This window comes from Polypterus senegalus, chromosome 2, assembly GCF_016835505.1.
Source record: "Polypterus senegalus isolate Bchr_013 chromosome 2, ASM1683550v1, whole genome shotgun sequence".
NCBI classification, from domain to species: domain Eukaryota; kingdom Metazoa; phylum Chordata; class Cladistia; order Polypteriformes; family Polypteridae; genus Polypterus; species Polypterus senegalus.
This window is the reverse complement of record NC_053155.1, coordinates 214,880,391-214,899,553: the sequence shown is the minus strand read 5'-3', so window position 1 is coordinate 214,899,553 and position 19,163 is coordinate 214,880,391. Positions and strand designations below refer to the sequence as shown.

The window sequence follows — 19,163 nt, the reverse complement described above, 5'->3', positions numbered from 1 at the left end:
GGATACATGGGTTGTAAAACAGATGAACAAAGTGCAGAATATATTATGCAATGTTATAAAGATTACTGTACAGTTTTTATTAGTTACAATACATATCAACACCTGGTTCCTGAAGTTGCAAGGCAGGAGCACTAACAACTGTGCCACTACAATAACAGTTACTATATGTATACGACATTCCTCAGTCTGATGTTGTATTTAAACAACCAGCCATCCAAATATCATGTTGGCATAGCTGTCTAAACCCCAAGGCCGACTTATATAGATGCTTAAAAGAAAATGGTATTATTTTCCTTAAGCTAGTGCCTGTTTCTTTACCAGTCTGCCTTATGCCCCTGTTTTCAAACTGGGTAAGCCATTCTAATACAAATAACTTATAGTTTATTTTAAAGTGTTTCTATACAATACTTGGATAAGAATCCTTCAGTGTTACAAATTACTCTTACCTACCTGCAACAATTCTTCTTCCATCTGCTAGAATCATTTCACCATTTTCTACTAAAGTCTTTAATATACAAGTGACATTCGTTGGTGCTTTATCAGCCTCATCAATGACTAACACATGACCCATCTTTACTGCTTTCACCTGAAATACAAGATAAGGACACATTTACTGTAGATTATAACCAAGAATTGTGAACGGATTAAAATTTAGAAATTTTTAAAAAACATTGTCAAGATGAAGATCCACCATATAATTTATTGACAATACCAGACAGGGTTCTAATGTAAAAATGACAATCCTGCCAATATAGGACAAGGATTTATCATTTAACTGCACCACACAATGGAATGTAAGCAACAGCATCTGATGATTCCAAGGTTAGCTGTCACCAACAATAATGGGATACGTATAATGATAAGAGTGATAACATTTTTCAACTAATAATTAAAGTCTTTTTGTCAAAATGATATATATCTACAAAGCAAAATGCAAATCCACATGAAAATATATATATATAATATCTGACAAAACATGCTATCACTGTAGAACCCCTGTTTATAATATGTGGTTGAATAATAAGATCATCCTGCTGTAGTAATATTCCTTATAAATCTCAGGTGGGTTCTACCACTCTGATATTATCATCATTTTCATCCATTATCCAACCTGCTGAATCCGAACACAGGGTCACGGGGATCTGCTGGAGCCAATCCCAGCCAACACAGGGCACAAGGCAGGAACCAATCCTGGGCAGGGTGCCAACCCACCGCAGCATCATTTTCATTTGTGGAGATAATATAGTGAGAGTTGTTTGAAAATGGACTGGAACTGTAATTATCTTTATCAACCTCCTCTTGAATTACAAATTACAAGTTCCTATTACAAAACTGTTTTCATACACATGTAATTATAAATGGTTATGCAGGTGGCAACCACAGACAAATGCTCTCTTCTTATCCTTACTGAATGATTCTCCTCTAGTTTTGCATTTTGCTACTGTCCTTATCACTGCTGAAAGCATGAGGTGGTACCTGCAGCCAATTCAGGTTGCACAGGTAGTCCACCTCCTCCAGCACAGAGGAGACACCAGGAGATATGTCATTACACAAGAGAGTGAAAGTGGAAATTCCTTAAGAATGCAAAAAGGATTGTCAAATAATACAAAAGCGTAGTTTCAGTGCTTCTATAGCTTATGCTGATATTTCTTTTAACCATCCTTCCTATTACAAGGTCTTGCCAAAATTACTCCCCAGTTAATCTTATAGTTTATAGTTTGTTATTTTCTATACTGTATACAGTACATATAGTAGCAACCTGGGGATAATAAATTTGAGAATACAGATCATTCCAATGCTCATTTCTAATAAAAACATCACTCAATAGACACACAATCATACACTTTCCTTTTCAAAGTGGCAGACATCCAAGAATTTTAAGCCATGCTGCCAACTGTGCTAACAAGGAAGCTCTCTGGGATTCACTTACTGCATGTTCATAGTATTATCTATAGGGAAATCATCTCATGTCCCAGCCGAGCCCAGAAGATTAATGCTAGGGATGCTTCCATCACCCGAAACAACTAATGGAAGCAGTTTGGGCAACCTCAACTGTTCCAAATTTAACAATGTTTTTTACCTACCAAAAAGAATTTCTGGGATATGTAGGCCAACATGTTCTGTTTAAACAGAACACTTAATAGTAGTCAGAAAATGTGAACAATAAAAACTATAAATAGGCAAAGAAAAAATTAATGTCAACAAATATTCTACAAAATCTAAAAAGAGTAAAAGACTGACCAAAGGAGAATCCTCGTATACAATAATTCCATCACGAACAGAGGGCTGTAGAGTCAGGGTTTGTACTGTTGTGTCTCTGAAATGTAATGAAAAACCTTGTTAATAAAAACTCACACATATTTTGACTTATTAGTCTTTTATCTTTATCTTAATGTTTACAGAATTACAGAGTTTAATGAAATCTAAATTACTGGAATAAATGTACTTTGGATCTTAAGTTGATATGGATCATTATATTTTCAGACTTAAAGCCTATTAGCAATTGTTTAGCTACTAAATAATGGGAAACCAAGCATTTATATTCAACCTAGAACTTACCTTGCAAATATCAAATAAAACATGTCTGAAAGTTGTCATAAGTTAAATTTACAAATATTTTAAACTTCTGATCTTATATGTACATTGTTAACAGTCACAACTCCCTTTCAAGCCTTTATAGGCTCACAGATGTTGTCATGGTTTCAACAGCATAATGTTTTCCTAAAAACTATTATAAATAATCTGTTACTGGGACAAATGCAATTATTTGTGGATATTATTAATTTTGATTTGTCACATACTGACATATTGCTTTGCTATACGAAACCCTGCATGCCATTTCACTAGGCAATGCATCTCAATAAGAATTGTTTGTTCTTTTCATTTAAGTTCATAATTTACTTCTTTATACATTCCAACAAAAAGAAGTCAGCAGCTCTGACATCCAGTTGGCCTACACCTACATTATGGAATTTCCATCAAAGACATACAGTTAGGTCCATAAATATTTGGACATAAGACAAGATTTTTCTAATTTTGGTTCTGTACATTACTACAATGAATTTTAAATGAAACAACTCAGATGCAGTTGAAGTGCAGACTTTCAGCTTTAATTCAGTGGGTTGAACAAAAAGATTGCATAAAAATGTGAGGCAACTAAAGCATTTTTTTAACACAATCCCTTCATTTCAGGGGCTCAAAAGTAATTGGACAATTGACTCAAAGGCTATTTCATGGGCAGGTGTGGGCAAGTCCGTCATTATGTCATTATCAATTAAGCACATAAAAGGCCTGGAGTTGATTTGAGGTGTGGTGCTTGCATGTGGAAGATTTTGCTGTGAACAGACAACATGCAGTGAAAGCAGCTCTCCATGCAGGTGAAAGAAGCCATCCTTATGCTGCGAAAACAGAAAAAACCCATCCGAGAAATTGCTACAATATTACGTGTGGCAAAATCTACAGTTTGGTACATCCTGAGAAAGAAAGCAAGCACTGGTGAACTCAGCAACGCAAAAAGACCTGGACGTCCACGGAAGACAACAGTGGTGGATGATTGCAGAATCATTTCCATGGTGAAGAGAAACCCCTTCACAACAGCCAACCAAGTGAACAACACTCTCCATTGGGGTAGGCGCATTGATATCCAAGTCTACCATAAAGAGAAGACTGCATGAAAGTAAATACAGAGGGTGCACTGCAATGTGCAAGCCACTCATAAGCCTCAGGCATAGAAAGGCTAGATTGGACTTTGCTAAAGAACATCTAAAAAAGCCAGCACAGTTCTGGAAAAACATTCTTTGGACAGATGAAACCAAGATCAACCTGTACCAAAATGATGGCAAGAAAAAAGTATGGAGAAGGTGTGGAACAGCTCATTATCCAAAGCATACCACATCATCTGTAAAACACGGTGGAGGCAGTTTGATGGCTTGGGCGTGCATGGCTGCCCGTGGCACGGGTACACTAGTGTTTATTGATGATGTGACACAGGACAGAAGCAGCTGAATGAATTCTGAGGTGTTCAGAGACATACTGTCTGCTCAAATCCAGCTAAATGCAGTCAAATTGATTGGGCGTTTCATGATACAGATGGACAATGACCCAAAACATACATCCAAAGCAACCCAGGAGTTTATTAAAGCAAAGAAGTGGAAAATTCTTGAATGGCCAAGCCAGTCACCTGATCTTAACCCATTTGAGCATGCATTTCACTTGTTGAAGACTAAACTTCGGACAGAAAGGCCCACAAACAAACAGGAACTGAAAGCCGCTGCAGTAAAGGCCTGGCAGAGCATTAAAAAGGAGGAAACCCAGCATCTGGTGAGGTCCATGAGTTCAAGACTTCAGGCTGTCATTGCCAGCAAAGGGTTTTCAACCAAGTATTAGAAATGAACATTTTATTTACAGTTATTTAATTTGTCCAATTACTTTTGAGCCCCTGAAATAAAGGGATTGTGTTAAAAAATGCTTTAGTTGCCTCACATTTTTATGCAATCTTTTTGTTCTACCCACTGAATTAAAACTGAAAGTCTGCATTTCAACTGCATCTGAGTGGTTTCATTTAAAATTCATTGTGGTAATGTACAGAACCAAAATTAGAAAAAAGTTGTCTCTATCCACATATTTATGGACCTAATTGTATAAGTTCAACAGCTGTGTTTGGGGTTCTTCCAGAGGGTCTTAAAGTGGAGAAAGACAAACAAACTGTGATTGCATTCACTACACTGTTGGCACGCAGACTTATTCTGATAAACTGGAAGAACCCAAACTCTCCTCTTTTAAGTCAGTGGGAAACTGATGTGTTATATTATTTAAAATTGGAAAAAATCAAATACTCAGTTAGAGGATCTGTGCAGACTTTTTTCAAAACATGGCAGGATCTAATCAGTAATATTTTGAAATGATTTTATAAAGCACAGAGAATTTGTTGATTTAGGTATTTTTAAAAGCCTTAAATTTTACACCGTTTGGCTTGCTCTCTCTCTCAAGGGTGGGGATCGATCTGTTCTTAGCATAATTTTTTTTTTGTAAAAACTTGATTGCTATGTATTGATTGTAATAAAATTAATAAATAAATAAATAATTGTATAAGTTCCTCTACCACATGTCAGGAAATTACCAATAAATTTCCGGGTTGAGAATATCTGTGTGCAAGACAAGAATTAACATCCCAGAAACCTCAAAATCAATTTCCCAGTCACATTCTAATACAATTCAAGGAAATTAGCCTATGAATAATACAATCTATAAAATATTAGGCCAAGATGGCCTTAGGAAACAAAGTGCTTTCACCTCACTTTTTATTCACTTTCATGATGAGGTCAATGCTTTTAGCATAGAGCCGAACACATCAGACCACTCTACTGCAAGCAACAATCTCCATCTTTCCAATCTTTGGGGACTTCTTGGGCGATCTCAGGCTAGCCAGAAAAAATATCATATCATCAAATACTAAATTGACCCTGAGTCATCCTGGTATATCCATTATGTCAGATACCTAGGAGGCATCTTAACTAGATAGCCCAAGCATCTCAATTGGATCCTCTCAATCTAGAAAAGCAGCAGTTATAATCCACAATCCTCCTAGACTGCTGTGTTCCTCACCCTATCACAAACATTGAGAATGCCAGCCCTCTGCAGGAACCTCAGTTTACCTGTTTTTACTTGCAATATTTTTTTTCAGAAATAAAGCCATACCTGCATCTTAATCTCCTGTCTGTGAAAATTACTAATAGGAACTAAATGCACCCTTGGGGCAAGTCTCATGCCCCAGTTATTGTGACTTAAGTTAACATAATTTATCTGAAAATCAGACAATGCAAGCAAGAAAATGATCATACTGTTTTTAATACATTACAAAAATATGAACTTGATCAACTCTAGATCTAGCAGAGTGGAATGCAATAGCCCAGGAACAAAGATAATTATAGTTAACAAAAACTAAAATCAAAATTGAAATTATTAATAAAAAAACATTTTTGTAAACTGAAATAAAATAATTAACAAAACTGAAATGAAAAACTAAAACTAAATGAAACTATCAAAGTAGCTGCAAAGACTAACTGAAATAAAAAATAATTTATTAAAAAAATATTTTAGTTTTTGTTTTTGAAATATTCATGCCGTTAGTCTTTAACTCTTGTAACTTTTAACTCTAAAACAGAAAGTCATCTACCACGAGCCACATGCATTTATTCATCCAGTGAACAGCGGCTGATGACAGAGGGCAGCTGTTCACAGAGCATTTTGCGGTGACAGGGCTACCTGAATACAGGCGCGAAAAGCGTGTGACGAAGAAAGCGAGTTACTGTGTGAGAATAATGACAGTTCTTCAGGAGTTGATAGTGACAGCATGGTAGATTCTGGTTCAAGTGGTAGTGAAGCATACCAAGGTGATGATTTTGCTTTGAATGTGCTCGGAAGCTTTCAAACCTGCCGTTCACTGGATCTCCAGGGCTCAAGAGAAAAGTATTAGATACTGAATCCCTTATAGGATTTCAGTTTGTTCATTAATGATGGCATGTTAGCTGTAATTCTGACTGAGCCCAAGATACAATATGTACACATCAACTGTGGAGCCGACCCGGACACAGACAGGCAGACATGTTGTTTCTCAACCACCACACGTTTATTTACAATACTTACAATTATTTAAATTGGTAACACAGACCCAAATAATGGTCACTCAGACCCAGTCACATGCACAATCCCCAAATTACTCAGTCCTGGCCACAAATGCCTCTCTTCAGGCCGCCTCCACACCTCCTCTGTGCTTCGTCCTGCCTCCTCCCGACTCCAGCGCTGAATGAATGGAGACGGCCCCTTTTATGCAGTCCCCGGATGAGCCCCAGGTGTTCCCGGCATTCCTCCCTTGGCCACGCCCCAGCGTGGCAGAGGTGCCGTCCTAAATCTTCCCCCCAGCACTTCCTGGTGTGGCGGAAGTGCTGGGGTAACAGGTCCCCAAGGCATTGGGGCGCCTCCTGGCAGTGACCACGGGCCCTCTACAGGGTGGAGCTTCCATGCCCTGTACCCATGGCCCCCAAAGCAACCAGGAAGGCAGCCCCCACGTGGTCCCAGATGGGCGCACGCCCACTTCCGGTCTTCTAAGGCATCCCGGCCGGGTCATCGCCCCTGGCATCCACGACACAACTAATACAGCAGCACACACCAAGCTAAATCCCAGGCTGCATTTCTGTTATGATGAGCTGCCACATTTCTTTCCACTTCTTGTATATCAACATGTGATTCAAACACCTGAAGGAATGTGCTGGTCAAAAAAACCTTTACCAGAAAAATCACTAGTGAGTAAAGTTTTAGTTTATATCTCAAGTGTCTGTGTTTTTTTGACAGTAATTCAGCGGCCACTTTGCACAGGTCCTTTTGAAAATAAAATGGCACTGATCGAGAGACTGATGGTCAACATACAAGATCAGCATATTATTACTACAGTAACTAATCACTTTTGCTTTAAAAAGTTCATTTAACAATGAAGCAATACAGCAATACAGAACTTCAGGTAGGTAGGTGAAGAGTCTGCCAACTGCTGAAAAACTGAACATACTAATGTGTTTTAGTATTTATTCTATTGTTATTAATTTATATTTTTTAGTTTACATTCACAGCTTAAAACACCTGATTTTGCGAAAATAATTCAGTAGCAGAATTATGTTTTAAATATTTGTCCCCCTTTTTTCAGTTTTTCTCTCTCTCTAAATATATAGTTGAAATATCATATTCTTTTTGTTCTTAACATCAGCCATACCATAAATATTGCATACAAGGGATTTTTCCAGCCTTACATCCAACTGTTGGGGTAGGCTCCAGGTTTCCTGTGATCCTGCTCTGGATAAACAGATTTAGAAAATATATAGATTGTTCCTGATCTCAGATGCAGTTTCTGTCATTTTGGGGCTGTCCTCACTCCTATTTCCTGCTCATTAAGGGTTTACCGTCTCACTGCACCTAACCTTCACACTACATGCTTGATTTTCTTTGTTTCCCTTAGTAGAGCAAGTTGGGGTCTGCACACTGATTCAATCCTAAGACCCCTGTTCTTCCTAAGCCCCCATGATTTTCATGATCATAACTGTCACAACATAGTAGAATCTATTTTCTAATTTTTAATACATTTTCAGGCCTGCAGGTGGCAAAATTCATTTTATAAATATTCTGTGCCTCAGATGGAGTCGGAGATCAATATGGCTGGTAGAAAATAACAAACCCCAGTATGGAAGATTTTTGAATGCAATATTGAAGTTAGGCCATTTTAAGCACATTGTCTTGGAGCAAGATATGTTGTGTGCATAGACATTTAGGGTAAAAAACACTCAAACCTTAAAATTCACCTAAATTTCATTACAAATTGGCCCATTCTGGGCAAGAAAAGGAAAAGATGAAAAGTGCCAACAGTTGGGGCACATTTGTTCAGCACAAATGACACAGAAAATATTTTAAAAATTATAAAATATTATAAAATTGCTCATATTCAGTATCTGATTTTGATTATGCTTATTTTTATCAAACAAAAACAAAACCAGATAGTAAACCATGTAGTGTAGTAAGCTTCCACTAACATTAAACTTGTATTATATCCAAACCCATTTAAGTGTACAGTTCTGTCTTATTGTGAAATTAAAACTAAACTTGAATTTCCAAGTAAAGTCAGAAAAAATATAAAAATAAAAACTAATATAAAAAGATAAAACTATAATAACCTTGCCTGGAACAGCACAATTTAGTAGCCTCTTCCTCAACACTCCATGGGAAACGTCTTCATAGTCGAAAAAGATATAGATAAGACTGGCAACCAACCATTATCTGTTAAGTAATAATGCACTGGACAAAGAGTTTATCTATTGTCCAAGGCCAGAATAAAATCCACATTACTCTTGTACCTAAGATTCAACTAACAAACTAAGCCTCCTCTTTAGTAACCCTGCATAAATACTGGAGAATGTAGATTGTGATTCCTCAATATGAACAAACCTTTTTGTTCTGCTTTGAAAAATTAAATCAACCACCTCAGTTTGCCAGACTCAAGGTGCTGTCCTTGATTTCAATATAACACGGAGAAATGTTAATTTAACACCTTATCCAGTGCTTTCAGCATTTTTGACCAGATCTCTTATACAAAAGAAGCAGATGTTTATGTTGATGAACGGATCATATGTAACTTGGGTGATGATGCACACAAGTTTACAACTACAAACGATTTTGAAAGAAGGAAGTTACTCTGCATACAAAAGGCAAAGATTTAACCAACAAGCCAACTTTCTTTATTCCTTACATTTCACAGAAACTTCAAACAAAGCCTTTTCCACCAGTATGGGAAGCTCTCCTCTTAGGCAGCAGTGTATAGAAGAGCACTTGATATACAAATAGCGGAAAGCAGACTTTACAAAACTGCAAGGAACTATAAAATATACAGTGTGTTAAATACAGTACATCATTTATTCTCCCACTTTGATGTAATAAATTGGGCTTGCTGAGGCTCTGCAGGTGAAATTAGTGGCATTAACTGCTGAATCACACCAAACAAGAACCAAAACCAACAATACAATCTGAGGCAAACATTAAAGGATTTTTCTTAAGATTATAACAGGCACATCTTCAAAGCTGTAAAATTAACATGAGGAAGATACACCTTATTTTAGTTGTAGATTAGAATTAATAAAATCAGTTCAGATAAAGGTCAGAGCCCACCATCTATGAAATCCAAAGCTCAGATAATGAACGACATGCACCAGCTAAGAAGAACAAATAAAACTCTACATAAAATGGAAGTATGTTGTTTTCAAATGCTTAAAAAATTAGAATGATTTACCAGTCAAAGCAGGCTGGTCAGACAACTGCTTGAAAAAACGTGGCTGTCACGACAGGCAGAGAAACAGAGAAAAAAAAACAACTTGCAGACTAAATAATATATAAAATATTACAAAACTAAGTATGATGCATTAGGTTTGTACAATAAAAAGCAACACTACTGTGTTCCACAGTAGACAAATATCTACTATACAAAGTTCAAATGCTTTAAGATGTTAAATACTATACAATAATTAATCATAAGTGAGACAAAAAGCTATTATTCTAATCAAAATATTTAAACAAAATATATAAAGTAATGATTTATAGACATAGAAGGCCTCATGTATAAACGGTGCATACGCAGAAAAATGTGGCGTACTGCCGTTTCCTCACTCACTTCGAGATGTATAAAAAGTAAACTTGGCATAAAGCCTCATACATTTTCATGGCAGCCTCACAACATGCATACACACATTTCTGCTCGGTTTTGCAAACTGGCAGCACTCAGTGTCAAAGCAGTGCTACAGTTTCTGTGTTTTTTTTTTTTTCCAGAGTCACATTCATGATGCAGGCTGTATCAAATACATCTAAACTAACTGCACATAACTTACAAAATTAAGGGACTTGATTGTAATCATTATTCCCAATACCTTAGCTGCTTTTGCGTTGTTAGATTTAGTGCACCACTCAGAGTATTTTAACCTGTTTATTGTATTTCTTTGTGGAATCACAGCTGCACAGGTTGTGTTGAGAGTGCACAGAATTACAGCTTACAGCAGAGGATACAGTTACCAGCCCTGGAGGACACTTACAGCACACATGCCCAGTGCTAATTTTGTTGATAAAACAAAAAATACTCAACGACATTTTTTTCTGTGACAAAAATGGAATGAAAGCTAAGATGATATAAACTAAGATGAATACTTTTAAAATGATTGTTGAAAATTAAAATATTACAAACGGACAACTGGAAAATGAGCTATGGGAATCTCTTTACACATCTCTATTGCACATGATATGGTCCACCAACAAATAGGGAGCATGAATGCAGTAGTGCAATTTTAAAAAGCTGTATGCACATTTGTAATTGGACAACATTAGTTTGGGCACCATCAGGAAATCATCACGTCATCCAATATCCTACTCCACTCCGCTCTGCTGCATCGGCGAAAATAGCTGTCAGAAATTTGGACCAACTTTAATTATAACACTGACAAAAATAAAACCCAGTGTAAGCCATGGGGAATGGAGCTCACAGAAAAGAACACCCAAAACCTGAAGAGGCATCTAGAGGTATGCTATTCTGAGATTCTTGCCAAGGTATGTAATGTTATCTAGATGGCAGTTTATCCGATGCCAATACCATTACCTCTGGCTCTCGCTCAACCTGCTAGTACTAATGCATCAATTACATTGGTTTATTTTAGGTGTTCTGCTATTAGGGACATCAAAAGAACTCAATACTGTGGGTACGAGAATTTCAGTCTGCAAATGGGGAAGACTCATTTATTAATGAAACAAATGCCAACACACAAACACACACAGGATTTTGTTATTGCCAGTTTGATTCCTTTATGAGTTACTTAAGAAACAGCAGCTTTGAGAGCACAATCAGATATGATCAGCCTCAGATGAGAGTTGTAACTGTTCAGCTTGTAGTGTCATGTATTTGTTACAGCAGATGAATTGACGGGGCATACACAGTGCCGATAAAGGAACGGAAGCATCTCATTCATTCTTTGATTGTAATAAGCACATCTACACTTGTTTGTTCACACATCTATCCATTTTCTAACTGGTGGACCTAGCTGGGAACCTTCGATGCAAGAACACCAAGCGGCTCACGTGAACTGACGCAGTGCACAGACAAAAAGCAACAGTTCCAAAGAGTGCTGAACAAAAACCGAATTACACAATTGAGAAGGCAGCAAAAAAATATGAAGCGTCTGATACATAGAATCATATTCATAAGTGCAGCTACTGCGGAAACAAAGCACACGGTGGAAAAAGTGAATGTCCCGCTAAAGGAAGACAGTGTAAAAAAAAAAACCCGTGCATGCAGTTTGTCACATCTCAGATAAAGAGGAAGACGAGCTGTTTATTGATGCAGTAAGAAACTAATCGATGAATGAAACCTCTTATCTTTACAACGATTGACAAACACGGAATGTAACTTGAACACAACACATCGTATAAATACGACCCTGATTGAAACAAATAATGATAATCAAATCCTTGATGACAGCAACATTCAATAACACTCACAAAACAATTACTGTATATTGACAATCATGTTACGTTATTTTTAAAATGTTCCCTTTTTCATAACTTCTACTTCTCCACTGCGATACGCGGGTATATATATAAATGTATATATATACCCCGATCTACAGTACATACTCTCGCATAGACAAGCCACACGCTGTGGCGCAATTGTAGAGTCTTCGCTTCTAATACCGACATTCGAGGTTCGATTCCCGAGAGGGATGCACTGAGTATGTACGCGCGCTACCCGATTCATTTTACCTTCGCATCTCCTTGGTTTGGGACATATTAAAAAATATTCGGTTAACGCAGAATCATGTTACGTTATTTTTAAAATGTTTCCCTTTATTAGCACAAGCACAGCTGAGAAGCTTCGATGCATGTACTCATAACGTTAAAAATAACGCATTTAATCACACTTTCAATTCCAAGCAAACGGGAACTTTTGTCAATGCATGATTTCCTGGTACATCCATTACACTGATGCACACATCACAGCTACAAAAATGTTAGAGTCGGAATAAAGCGCGTTCTACGACTGATCATTTCGACTTCCGAAGCCTTGATAAAAGCATGGTTTTGTGCACACTGAAAAGCAAGCAATATTAGATGCATTACAGAAAGTGGACTTTGTGGCTCTTACTGGGGATCATTGGACTTCCGTGACCGTTAGTAATTCTGATTACATCTAATTACAAAATGTTCAATGATCACACTGTTTTAGCCTAATGTACAAAATAATTTTGGCTAAGGTTACTCAGAGTTTAAAGATTAAGTTGGTCAAATTACCTTTTATGTTTCTGACTTATTTTTTAAGAAGAAAAACTGCACTTTATGTTGAAATTTTGGTTATTATTATTTAAAGACAATACTATTCTGAAAATCTACTTAAAGTACTTAAACTACCACTTTATTTTTAAGTCTGCCCAATTTTAACCAGGGATGATATTTTTGTTTCTGTTTTGAATTCAAATGCAGTTTAAAGACTTTTTTTCAGAAATTAAAACAGCTTCAGTTTACAATATTCATGTACATGTCTATTATTCAATTCTGTCGCCCACTAAAACACTTTTAAATTAAAAAAAAACATTTGCGATTTGGGGCAAATTTACGTGCGATTACATACGATTAATCAAGATTAATTCTTACACAGCCTCTAATTAATTGGATTAATTTTTTAATCGAGTCCCACCCCTAATATATATATATGTGGATATACAGTATATATGTAGATTTGTATATATATGTGTATAGATGTGTATATATATATATATATTTATATATATATATGTTTATATATGTGTCTGTGTGTGTGTATATATATATATATATATATATACATATATATAAATATATATATATATGCCAGCAACACTAATGACAATGACAAAACAATTACATTGTCAATCATGTTACGTTATTATTAAAATGTTTCCTTTTCTTTTTACTTCTCCACTGCCAATCGCAGGTATTTTGCTATATATATATATATATACAGATATATATATACATATATATATAAATATATATATATTTATAGATAGATATGACAACAACACTCATATCAATAACAAAACAATTACATTAACAATCATCTTACGTTATTTTTAAAATGTTTGCTTTTCTTTTTCATAACTAGAAGGTCTACAGATAATTCCTTTGACTTCATGCTTGGTTTGTGCTCTGACATGAACTGTCAACTGTGGGACCTTATATAGACAGGTGTGTGCCTTTCCAAATCCTGTCCAATCAACTGAATTTACCACAGGTGGACTCCAATTAAGCCGCAGAAACATCTCAAGGATGATCAGGGGAAACAGGATGCACCTGAGCTCAATGTTGAGCTTCATGGCAAAGGCTGTGAATACTTATGTACATGTGCTTTCTTAATTTTTTTATGTTTAATAAATTTGCAAAAATCTCAAGTAAACTTTTCTCACGTTGACATTATGGGGTGTTGTGTGTAGAATTCTGAGGAAAAAAATGAATTTAATCCATTTTGGAACAAGGCTGTAACATAACAAAATGTGGAAAAAGTGATGTGCTGTGAATACTTTCCGGAGGGACTGCATATTTAAAATTATTTTTAAAAGTGTCATAAAACTCAAATTTCCATGTGGCAAAATATTTGTCTAAACCATCTTGTATTGAAAACTATGATCAGATAGTGGTGTGACTTAGGCCTGGACTTTGACTTGACTGTTCCAAAACTCTAATTTCGTTATACCTGTAAAAGGGGTAAAATGGGAGAAACTGAGCCTAGTTTTGTCCTGTATGTTACTGTTTCTTTCTACAGGTGTATTGTGTTTAATGCTAAAACTGTTAAAAAAAAAGAAAAATGGAAAAATAAATACAGTTAATGTGTCTGAGCAAAATTAAGATACTTTATCTGGGTTTTTTACCTGAAATACGAGTACATTGGATAGACGTTGATTTCTGTTTTGTCTTTGTTTTTAATGTGAGCAATTTCTGGCTAATTTTACAGCCCTACTTCAAAATAAATAACTGCCAAACTGTGCACGCATAAATAACTGTGCATGTGTAATGTTTTTAAGATGTAGGCAAAAGATGAATTGTTTGAGTTACTTTAATGTCAATTTTCAAAGGATTCACCTATGGGCTTTTTAGACATCCCAGAATGTCATAATTAATTTCTGGGAAAAGGGCTGCTGTGTCATCCTCCTTTAGCACTCTTTTGGTACAGGAAAGGCTGAGGGGCATTTAATGGAGAGTGTTCATAGTTTACTTTTTTAGGTGCTAGTAAAACATGTTGTGTGCTGAAATTTAAAACATTGTTTGTACCTGCATGCACCTTAGTAAGAACATTAGTATAAAAATATATATATATATATTTTACTCCGTATGTCTGTCTGAATTCTAAACATCATCTCAAAGCTTAAAGTAATAGCCGGTTCACCTAAATCAACATATGCAGAGTCCTCTTAATCATTATTAAATAATAATATTTTCTGAATAAATATCCAGGTAAAAACATATTGAAACAGGAAAACTGAAACACTGACAAAGTAAAACAGAATCCTAATTGAAAACCATTTATAATTAATACCCTGTAGTCCACAATAAGGCACCATCTGTTTAATGAGCAAATTAAACATTTATTCTTATGAAGAAACAACAAAAAAAGTGTACTACAATTCAGCACTTATCAAGTGCCTTGGGAACCGAAAAAAAAATAACACAAAAGTTCTGAAATCCTGTTGTAACCTGTGGAGATATTCATTTATTCTTTTTAATTTTTACATGTTTGATAATTAATTATATTTGTAAAATGGTATTAAGGAGAGAATCACATTGTTACAAGATAATAATCATATTTAGCTATTAATATGTGTTGAGCATGGCACTGGAGAATAGTAACATGATGCATGCAAGTAAGAATTTCTCTGTAAATTGTACATGGGGCAATAACTTTAAATTTGAAATTAACATATATTAAGTTTGTAACATTTTTAAGTTATAAGCTAATGTGTTGTATAACACTGATTCTATTCAACAGCAAAAACAGATTAATTTCACAAACATTTGCAGTAATATACTTTCATTACTACAACCATTTGTGATGTGCCATCTGTTAGGGTAACATATGCATTGCACGTTTGTGATCTGCCATCTCTTGGAATGACAGAGACATAGTAACTGAAAGTACACACAGATATATAGACATCATTAAGGTGGTTATTCATAACATTAAATAATTAATATTGCTTTGCTATTATCAGGAGCATTAAAAATTAAAAGTCTACAAATATGTGATGCCCCAGGTGCCTGCAGCCTTGGCATCACCTGCTAACCAGGGCATCAATAGTCAGTCCAGGGATAGTGCAATGAGAACACAAACAGGCAAGGTTGGTGCAAATGTGCAAAGCACATTTATTCACATCAAACAATGCAGTGTCCAACAAATCAGTGCAGTGCTGTTCAAACATCAATAAATAAACAATCCATAGAACAAGAATTTTTTAATCAATCATTAAATAAACCAAAGTAATGTTAAAATCAAGAATAAAACCATTGTGTTAGAAAGGGTTACTTTTACTCATGTGAACCTCAGTGGCTTTCTCCTTCTTGTCTTTCCCTGCTCATCCATTAGATCAATGAATGTGAGACACCAGCAAATGTAATCATCCATTAAAACCACTTTTGTTACAGCTACCTCAGTTGGTCACCCACAGGAATACCTGAGCTCTATCATCCCACCATCATCCTTATGTGTCCATAGCATGACCCTTAAAGTACCTTTGGATGCTCCTGCTCTCTGGATTTTCAGAAGGTGCAACCTGTCTCTGCAATGTTGTTCCTCTTATTCTCCATAGGGCCTCATCCTGATCACCTTGCCTCTGGACAACTGCACCAGCTCACATTGTCAATCTTACTCTTTGGTCTTTTCCAAAATATATCTCTTGATTTTACTCCTTTTTCTTTCTCAACTTCTCTTTTCTTCCTTTGTCCTTCTCCTTTTTACTCTGTGGGTGCAGGTGCTCTATTTAATGTCCCACAGAGAGTCATTGGGAAAATGGGCTGAGCTGATGATGTTCACACATGAATTCACAATCAGCCAATTTCCCCAATAAACAGTCTGGGGCCACACAGCATAGCAGCGGTACACACCCACAAATCTGAGATGCACTGTTTTTATTAAAAATTCTGCACTACCATGGACCCCAAACTTGCCTTACCACAAGATAAGAGTATATACACACACAACCTGACGTTTATGCATTCTATATACTTCTCGCTTGGATTGTTTTTTTGTTTAGTATGACGTCTGTACTATGCTACATTGTGTCTGTGTTTTTCTTTAATACTGTTTTTTTTATTTATTTATTATTACATTTAAAAAGAACATCCAAAATAGAGCAATAAATTATAACTTTGCTACTTCAGTACTCACTTCTGGATCACCATGTAACCCTGAAGACATTGTGTAAAAGATGAAGATATTTAAATGTAGGTTATAGCCAAAAAAATGTCTGTATCCTCTTTCATGTACTATACAAAGTAGTATATGTTTACCTTAGAAGTAACTGTAAGCAGAAAGTTCTAACAGTTATGTCAAGAAAGTAGTGATACGCAATGAATGAACAAACTAGTTCTTTTGAAATTGTCTTGGTCGTTGAAAGAACATACTAGTACAATGACATTAAAGAATTAGTCTTCAAAAGGCATGCACAGTGTGTGCTATGTTTTAAATTGCTTTCAGCGACAGTCCAGAGCTATCATTTTAACTTCACTTAAATGGCTGCTGTCTTCAGGAAATAGCCTATTTGGAAACTGCTTCAACAAAACGGTCATGACGACAACTAGCCAATAACTGGCTTGGTAGATGGCACCAAGCACCTCCCATTGATTGGTCCACTCTGACTGAGTAACTATGACTATCTCAGTATGTACACTGATTGACTGAATGAACCAGTACACCCTCTACTTATCTGGAGAACCACTGCAAGTTTGTTCATGAACTGCAGACAAGAGACTCCCAGTACAGTACACTAAACTGAAAGAAACAGTGTGTGTACTGAATGGAGGAACGTACTACAGACATGTTACTTGCAGTACAGTACATTGAATTAGTTCACCAAAAGAATCAGTTTGTGTACTGAACGAAGGAATGAACTGCAGACAAAAGACTTAACTGACGATATATGTATGAAAGACTGCATCAGAAAGGAAGGGATATAAAAAAAAGGAAATTGCAGGAGATTAATCCAAAACTGAAATAGTTTAGTCATATTCCAGTGTTCTCACAGTTTTATCATGATGTTTGAATTATTCTAAGGTTCTGTTTATTGTTGAAATTTTATTTATTGTTAAATAAAGAGGATTATTATTATTATTATCATTATTATTATTATGTGTGAATTACTTATTTTGTTGCTTGCTTTTTATATTGTTTATATTGTTTGGGGGTTAAAGTTGTTACACTGTTATAATACTGTTTTAGATTTTAAACTACAATATAGCTTCTTGTTGTTTTTGAACTGAATGAGTCAGTGATTCAAAGATTCAAATTATTTTGGTGACCTGAATGAAATTAATCGAATCACTAAAAATAATCATTCTGCATATCACTACAAGAAAGAGTCACATTGTGTGTATAGTTTTCATTTCAGAGTTCTTAGGAGTTTCTGCTTTTGCCCATTTGCAAAGTCAGTCCATATTTGTTTACCAGATGTACAGTACAGTATTTACCAGTCAAGCCTACTTTTTACTTACAGTACATTAGACTTCATATCATGTATACAGCTTTCAAATAATCTTTTGCTGTTATTATTTTATTTTTTGTGAGAAATGCTCTCATTAGTGGATACATTTTACTGTTGACTATAGCGCTCTGCGTGTGCCAATAAACATGCTGATCTTCTTGTGTTTATTCCACGAAATTGTCCTGTTACAAAATCTATTTAAAGTAGTCTCTCTTAGCTTCCCAAGAACGTTACAAGTCATGTAAAATAAATTCTTAACAGTTTTCATATTGTATATTTTAACAGCTAAATAAACAACTGAAAAGCTTGTATAGATCAAATAAAATTAAATGAACATACTGCAGAAACTGTACTGACTTCTTTGTTACTTTAACATACCTGTGTAACTGCAAGTACTCTCGTGGTCTGTTCAGAAGATGGAGAAATCTATCAGCTATCTTGTTTTTTCCAACACCCTGTAAAAGAAGACAACCTAAAAATGTATTTATAATGTAATTCCATGTTTTAATTAATTTAGCAATTAAAATAAGAATAAACAATTGCTAATATCAACCAACCTGTCTTTAGGAAAATCGAGAATTTTACTTGCCCACCCATGGTGCGTGGTGGCTATGTGGCTAAACTGGGCTGGTAACTCGAAAGTTTCTAGTTCGAATCCCAGCAGTTACAGAAGGAATACTATTCCATTGGGTACTTGAGCAAGGCCCTTAACTTTCAACTACTCCCGTTGTGCTGTACAAATAACTGACCCTGCACTCTAACCCTCTGAGTAAGTTGCAGTATTTGAAAAATAAATTCAGTATACAAGAAATTGTTAATGGCAAATAAACTAAATTATAAATTATTATAATTATCATAATTTAGGAAAAA

General features: G+C 35.6%; 1 protein-coding gene across 1 annotated transcript in view; it reads right to left on the bottom strand.

The window, feature by feature from the left end:
• Nucleotides 1-19,163, bottom strand: part of vwa8 (von Willebrand factor A domain containing 8) — a 482,517-nt gene that overhangs the window by 217,877 nt on the left and 245,477 nt on the right. Inside the window, exons 21-23 of the mRNA XM_039745289.1 lie at nt 18,672-18,748; nt 2,242-2,317; nt 451-586 (exon numbers count right to left, since the gene is read on the bottom strand). Coding sequence (XP_039601223.1) covers nt 451-586; nt 2,242-2,317; nt 18,672-18,748 — 289 coding nt within the window. The remainder of the gene's footprint in view (nt 1-450; nt 587-2,241; nt 2,318-18,671; nt 18,749-19,163) is intronic.